General features: G+C 42.4%; 1 protein-coding gene across 4 annotated transcripts in view; it reads right to left on the bottom strand.

Moving 5' to 3' along the window:
* Positions 1 to 1,380: 1,380 nt before the first annotated feature.
* The window catches only part of Mre11 (MRE11 homolog, double strand break repair nuclease), a 55,937-nt gene continuing 51,230 nt past the window's right edge, over positions 1,381 to 6,087 (bottom strand). For 3 of the 4 annotated variants that reach the window (XM_031343314.1, XM_031343315.1, XM_031343316.1), the window contains exon 20: positions 4,522 to 4,575. In XM_031343314.1, coding sequence (XP_031199174.1) covers positions 4,522 to 4,575 — 54 coding nt within the window. Of the gene's footprint in view, positions 4,576 to 6,087 lie in introns of all 4 variants that reach the window. The other variant, XM_031343313.1, reaches the window with a different exon arrangement.

Below are 6,087 nucleotides of genomic sequence, written 5' to 3'. Positions count from 1 at the left end.
CTGGCTAGTCTTCCAAAGAACAGAGTTCAATTCCCTGCACCCACAAGGCAGCTCACAACTGTCTTATAATTCCAGTTCCAGAGGATCTGACACACTCACATGGAATACACGCAGGCAGAACATGCAATTCACATAAAATAGAAAAAACTATATATATGGCTATTTAAATATATATTTAAACATACATTTGACATAAACTATCATCTGGAATCAAAACACCAATAAAAAGCTTAGGGATCAACTGAGAAGCCACTGGAATTTTCAGGGGTAAGAGACAGACTAATTTGATTAATTTCATATAAGCTCTTTTTTTTTTTTTTTTTTTTTTTTAAAGATTTATTTATTGTTATATGTAAGTACACTGTATCTGTCTTCAGATGCACCAGAAGAGGGCATCAGATCTCATTTCGGGTGGTTGTGAGCCACCATGTGGTTGCTGGGATCTGAACTCATGACCTTCAGAAGAGCAGTCAGTGCTCTTCCCCGCTGAGCTATCTCACCAGCCCTTCATATAAGCTCTTAATGTAGCATATATACCTTCACTTCCTAGGTCATGTCCAAAAGAAACCCAGCTGTCTGACCCTATTAGCTATCTCCTTAGTTATTTATATATTTCCTGGTTCTAGAAAAATATGCTCAAAGTCAGATATCTGCCACATCACTTCCAATACATTAGCAGACAGCATTTTAAAGAATGTGGTATAAGAAATATGTTTTTTATAATAGGCTGTAACAATCTTCAAACTAAACAGGCCTTGTGACAAAGCAACTTAAGCAGCCACCAGGGCTGCCCAGCAGCTGGCAGAACCAAGTGTGGTCTGGGCTACCCTACGTGAGACTCTGTCCCAGCGACAACTACTTGATGGTACAAGGCCTAGGGCCCTTTAAAATTCACCTTCACTTCTGACATCCAGGTACTGCATATCTGACATAAACTGAACAGTGACATTTAAATCATCTATTGGGAAACACTGTGGCTAGTCCTTAAAATAGGCAGTGATAGTTTAATATAGAGGTTAGTGGGGCAGATGTAGAAGAAACAGGGTACCAAGGTGGGCATGTAGCTGGCAGGAGGAACACTGGGCTGGAGGGGTGGGTTCTAACCCAACATGGTGTATTAGTTGTCATGTGAAATGGATCAGAGAACCAAGCACCTAACTGCTGACAGCTTGTAGCCGAAGAGAAGGTGCAGCCAAACACATACACTTGGGTCTGATTTCAATTTCTGGAATCTTAATGAGATCTAAAAGGAGAGCTAGTGATCTGAAGAACACTCTAATGGCCACAGCCAATCACGTGCCCAACTTTACAAACAACAAATGAAAAGTGTGGATGCTCAGGTCCACGAAACCTGTTCAAACCAAGAAAGTACATTCAAAATCCAACAAAGAAAAATCTTTATTGTATTTTTTTTGTAATATTTTAATGTCAGGTCTTAAAACCCTCAAAATACTAGTTGGAATTAAATGTCTGACAGATACAAAAAAGGATACCTGCTCAGTTTGGAGGAAATAACACTTTATGCCAAGAGACCACTTTTACTTAATTTTTCTAGTAAAAGGTTTTTTTTTTTTCCTTTATGAAGGCATCAACTGTTGATTCTTCTTGAATCTTTGCATGTAAAACCTATCTAATGAGCCATTCTATGTAATGGGTGGGGAGAGATGAAATACGCTGCACATACTATCGAGGATAATTACAGCTTTGCTGACTAGATTCTCAATCACTGCACAAGTCTAAGTATGGAGATTTCTATAGTTACGGTCATCAGCATTTTAAAGGTTTATAAAGATAAGCTTCATGTGTTCCTACATTAAACTCTGCTGTTTAGAGGCTTGATGTGGAAGCAGCTGGGGGTGCAGTTTGCTCTCCAGAGGAGGCAATGTCAGGAAAATATGGACTCTTTGGTAAGCATAAAGGACAAAAGTCTTCGTTCATTGTGGAGCTATCACATCCTAAGAGCAAATGGGGGTCTCAAAAATCATCTGGGAGCCAGGCCGATCCAAGGCATTCCCAAGATGCCCCATGAGAGGACAGAGAGCTCAGTTCTGTGTCCTTACCCAAGGCACATGTGGTAAGGTCTGGGCTGAGGACAGGCCTTGATGGAGTTAAGATTTTGGTTCCTGAGAACTTATCTTTTCCCTCTGAAGAGACTGGATTCATCAGTTCCAAGGCCAAGGTGTGCTCAGTCAATGATATCCAAGGTGTGCCCTTGCGATATCCTATGGTTTCTTTGTGCAACATGGCTTGACTAGCTTCCCACTGACTTCACCCCACTGTATGGTAGCTTTCTGCTTATGTCCTATTTCCCCACAACACACTATATAAGATGCTGTCCTTCTAAAGAAACTTGCCTGGCATAAAGACATAGCTTTGCAAGATTTCCTGAGCCCAGTGTTCCTATCTTCTTTATTTTCTGCCGCTCCCTCTCAGAAACCTGTCACGGAAGAACAACTTGTTCCAGGTCCCAAGACTTCATCCAGCTGACACCCACAGGCCTGAAAACTGTCACCAAAGAACCAATGCCAGATTTGCTGCATCTAAACAAACCCCAGGAAGCTTTGTGGTACAGCTGATTACACAGTGGCCTTCAATCAATAGTATCACCCCTTTGTACTTCCCATACTGCTAGGGTATGCTGCATGCTAGTCTCGTGGTAGATTTCCACACTGCCAGGGACTCACTTCCCCCAGCAGCTAGCAGCATCATTTTATACTCTAGCTGAGGTTTTTTTAATGGAGGAAAAGCCTCACTAACCTTTCCAAGAGCCTGTCAGGGATTTTAGTGACCTCACCTAGGAACATCTCACTGGCACACAAGACAAGGCACCACCTACTGCCTACCACAACCCAGTGTATCAGGGAGTACCACCTCCCACTAGCCTCCACCCCACAGAGCCCCACACTTCATCTCCATTCAAACCCTGGGAACACTTCAAGTTTAATGTGATAAAGATGGGTGTGGGGAGAACTGCCTGAAGGGATCTCACAGGACCAGGCCTTCTGCTGTTAATGCTCCCTGCGGACAATCCTATGCTCCTATCAGTTACAAAGCTCTAAGCAGCTCATTAACATTAAATTACAATTCTACCTCAAACCACTTTCAAGACTTGGTGGTATGGTCAGGTGCTGGGCTTCAAAAACTTAGCGAGCTCCAGACAGGATTAAAGTGATGGTCATGAACACTGTTGAGCCCGAGCACGGGTGTCTACAACTACAAAGAACATCATGCTGTTGTGCTAGAGGGATCCAGATTTTCTCAAAGAGTGAACACATTTACCTTATAAAATTAAAAGACCAGCAGAGGTTTTTAGAGTGTGGGAGAGGGAATGAGATTATTTAACTCAACTCTGAAGGGATAACATTTTTATTTCCTTCCTAAAACAAATAAGGAAATGTAAGTGTGCTGTTTCGGTCAGCTCTGGAGTCATCTATTCAGAGACGTTTATAGCAACTAAAGCCATGGTACACTGTTGCTGGTGGTGTTGTTGGTGTCGGTCAGGCACCGACTGGGCAGAAGCTGTATTGCAGTATGTCAGCCTGAACAAATCCTAAGGTCAGCTGGCTGCTTTGCTTTAAAAAAGATTTTCAATATTTTTAGGAAAACTATTAGCCTTTTCTCCCTGACAAGTATATGAGAAAGAAAAAGAGCTTGTCATTAATGACAGAGTCATCAGGAAAATGACTACTGCCCAATGGGAACAGGGCCTGAATCTCTGCTACAACATGAATAAACATCAAAACCAAAACAACCAAAAGTCCCTAACAAAAACCTTACACGCATTATTGAGCTATAAGGCTCTTCTGGTCCTAGTAGATGGTCCTCTAGCAAGCTCTGAAATCCACACATTGGTAACAAACAGCGCCCTCAGGCTGCTCCACACACAGGAGGGCCTGCTCTCTGGAGATACAGGGAATGACTACAGCACAGACTGCCCAAGTCTGTAAGCTTTCTTATCAACTGCTAGCTGTGGCAGAGGCTGACAGTCTCTGATCATGAAGCAGAAATGAATAATGGAGGGAGTTTCTCTAATCTTTTTTTTTTTTTTTTTTCGAGACAGGGTTTCTCTGTGTAGCCCTGGCTGTCCTGGAACTCACTCTGTAGACCAGGCTGGCCTCGAACTCAGAAATCCTCCTGCCTCTGCCTCCCAAGTGCTGGGATTAAAGGCACGCGCCACCACCGCCCGGCTAAGTTTCTCTAATCTTAAGAATGGAATTTTAGCAAAGTTCTTAAAGCAGGGAACACAGTTACTCTGGAAGTTAGCGTTCTCAATATGGCAGAGCAGCCCAGACAATGATAACAACCAGGTTAAAGGCTAAGAAGCAGCAGCCATCTCCTTATCATTGGACTAGGAAATGGCTTAAGGGAGTCACCGTTCAGGAAACAATACTTTAAAATATAAACCCAGGCGTTTTAGGCTCCTTAGTCAGTGGCATCGTTCAAACATCTTCAGCTATAAAGTCAGCATGGTGCTTTGATTTCTTCCTGCATTGTGACAATTTCTAAGTTCCATTAACAACATTATCTTCGGTTTCTTCTTGGGCAATTACTACTCATGAAAGGGTCGTCATCGTCCTGAAATGACACAAACATTATGCTATGTCAGTGATCATGCATCCTCTTTGAACCAAGAAAGAAACTCTTACAATTAAAATGGTATCAGGGAAGTCACATTTATCACACTTATCCCTTTAACTGTGAAATGTAAAGGCCCAAGTCAGTTAGTTCTCTGTGCATTAGAGTAAAAATCTGCCAGGCATGCCTTGCATGAGACTACACATATCTATAACACACAATGCATACATTTTCCCAGTCACAAACCTTAATAAGGTTCCTACATGAGGTACAGGAAAGCCGGGACAGAGAATATTCAAGTCATTTCTATTCTGTTCCTCATTCACATTACTATTATCAATATTACTGTGTATATGCGTGCCCTTACACATACAGTTGTGTGCTCTGTCAGGACAACTTCATGGAGTCCATCCTCCATGCTGCCAGGCTTGTACGGCAGCCGCTTCACCCACTGAGCGTCTCGCTGGCCTCACTTAGACTTATCACTCTGTCAGCCCTCTTGGAGAGTCAGCCAACAGACGAGAGAGGCACAGGGGAAAGTCCCAAGGACTGTGATTCTTGTTTCCTGTCACCCATTTCATGACAGGGTAGACTGCTTCATGTGGATGGAGAAAAGAGCTGAGAAAAGCTGTCTTTCAGCTTTTGCAGGAAAAAGCAGATGGAGTATTTCAGATGTTCCCAAGCTGATGGCATGTAGACTGCAAGCATGGTAAGAATAAATAGGAACATCAGACACTGACTCATGATTTCATTCTGTGGCTCAAACCCTTGGTAGCGTGTCTCAAGGGAAAGAGGAAAAAGGCTACAGCTCAGTGTTTGAGAGCTGGCGTAGCATGTGCCAGGCCTAGGGTTCAAACCCTAGTCATAAAGCAAAAACAGCAGCCTTATACAAAGCCTGCTTATATAGTCTGATGAAAGATAGCACTGGATGGACTATATAGCTATAAATTTGAGATAAATACTTTTATAAAACTGTTACCATTAAGATGTTAGTAAACAAATGATCCTTTAGTATTAGACTTGACTTATGACTTTAACAAATCCATGTTTTACAAAGTTCACTAGTGAGAAATGGATGCCTTGAGAAGCACAAATTCAACTGTTTTGCTGATCTGATTTCTTTACTGTCAAAGGCAGACCTTGTTAAAGACATATAAAGGAAAACTGATAGCATGCCTTCGGTTCTTCTCTAGTTAAGTGTAAAACAGCATAATAGATTTTCTTTCTTCTGTGTGTGCATTTTCTGTTTAAGTGCATTTGCTCGTAAGCTCCTGCCCAGCTTTCATGTGAGTATCAGACTTCAGGTCTCAGGGCCTCAGGTCATGCAGCAGGACTTTACCCAGCAAGCCACCCTCTCACCCACTGGCATACTCATTTTAAATTCTGCCATCCATGGACATCCAGTTGTGTGCCTACTTCTGTCACACAGAACTCGTCTACTTTGGTTGTGTCTGTATGACAGGCCTAAAAACCTGATAATGGACCTGAGGCATACACTTCAAAAGGAGTCAG

This window comes from Mastomys coucha, unplaced genomic scaffold (genome assembly GCF_008632895.1).
Source record: "Mastomys coucha isolate ucsf_1 unplaced genomic scaffold, UCSF_Mcou_1 pScaffold23, whole genome shotgun sequence".
Classification (NCBI taxonomy): domain Eukaryota; kingdom Metazoa; phylum Chordata; class Mammalia; order Rodentia; family Muridae; genus Mastomys; species Mastomys coucha.
The sequence above is the reverse complement of the archived record's forward strand: the minus strand, read 5'-3'. Positions and strand labels throughout refer to the sequence as shown.